Here is a 1,107-nt window from a genome sequence, read left to right as displayed (position 1 = left end):
TGGACACTGCCAGGGCTCCGGGGCCAGCCACAGCTGCTCTGAGCACCCTGTGCCAGGGCCTGCCCACCCTCACAGTTTGCTGGCATCTCCTTTGTGTCTGCTCAGGGCTGTGTCCTGCTGGGGTTTAGGACAGAGTATCACATCCAAGTCACCTTGTCCCCTCTCTCCTGACTGCCAGGATGTGGTGCCAGAGGCTGGCGTGGCTGCTCCGGGGGCAGCGTGGGAGCACCGGACGTCGCTGGCCGTGGCTGTCCCAGGACCTCGGGCCCGTCCCGGCTGCCCCGGTGCGCTGCTGCCCCACGGCCCCGGCGGCCCCCCGGTGTGCCTGGCAGCTGCACCAGGACCATCTCGGTAGGTGTGCTGGGTGTGGGTGTTCCTGCTCTGACCAGGGACAGCAGGGAAAGTTTCCAGCCCTCGTTGCCTGGAATGATTTGTGTTTTCCTTCTGGAATAGCCTGCGTTAGAGGGATGCACACTGGGGCTGTTTCATGTTTCCTTCGGGAATTCCCAAAGGCAGGATGGAGCAGCCTTGTCTTCTATGACAAGTGAGGCAGTGCTAAATCAGTAATCAAATCCAGGGATTACAAAGTCTGAGCTTTGCCCTGTCAGGCACCATTTTCTGTGCCATGCTCAGGCTCTCCATGGCAGAGACCCCCTCAGCTCTGGTGTGTGCCCACCTCTCCTGCCCCACCTTGTGCAGGGTGATGGCAGCTGAGGCCAGCAGGACCTCAGTACTCCAAGTCACCTGCAAGCAAAGGGAATTGCTCAGCATTTCACACAGTGGCTCCAAGCAAAGGAGCCAGGCCTTTGACAAGATCCTCTGCCAGGTCTTCCTCACGTGACAAGTTATGTCAAGGGGTACCACTGCATCCCCTGTAATTGGGATGATAAGGTGTGGAACTGGGCTTCAGTTCTTGGCTTTGTTTGTCCTCCCTGTTGCCCCAAAGCATCCTCTGCTCCCATCCCTGGCAGAGCTGAGGTACGGGAGCACCCTGATGCGCCTGGATTTCGTGTGGCTGCGGGACCACTGCCGCTCCGCCTCCTGCTACAACGCCAAGACCAACCAGCGCAGCCTGGACACGGCCAGCGTGGACCTGGCCATCACGCC

The 1,107-nt window shown here is 60.1% G+C and overlaps 2 protein-coding genes across 2 annotated transcripts in view; both read left to right on the top strand.

Moving 5' to 3' along the window:
* LOC108448467 overlaps window positions 1–1,107 on the top strand; it is a 19,981-nt gene that overhangs the window by 5,750 nt on the left and 13,124 nt on the right. The gene's annotated exons all lie outside the window — the stretch shown is intronic.
* The window catches only part of TMLHE (trimethyllysine hydroxylase, epsilon), a 10,214-nt gene that overhangs the window by 3,941 nt on the left and 5,166 nt on the right, over window positions 1–1,107 (top strand). Inside the window, exons 2-3 of the mRNA XM_017741416.1 lie at window positions 179–351; window positions 972–1,107. The exon at window positions 972–1,107 is cut by the window's right edge and continues 71 nt beyond it. Coding sequence (XP_017596905.1) covers window positions 180–351; window positions 972–1,107 — 308 coding nt within the window. The 5' untranslated portion in view covers window position 179. The remainder of the gene's footprint in view (window positions 1–178; window positions 352–971) is intronic.

The sequence above is a fragment of the Corvus brachyrhynchos genome, unplaced genomic scaffold, assembly GCF_000691975.1.
Source record: "Corvus brachyrhynchos isolate BGI_N302 unplaced genomic scaffold, ASM69197v1 scaffold351, whole genome shotgun sequence".
NCBI lineage: Eukaryota > Metazoa > Chordata > Aves > Passeriformes > Corvidae > Corvus > Corvus brachyrhynchos.
Note: the sequence above shows the minus strand (reverse complement) of the source record. Positions and strands in the feature narration are given on the sequence as shown.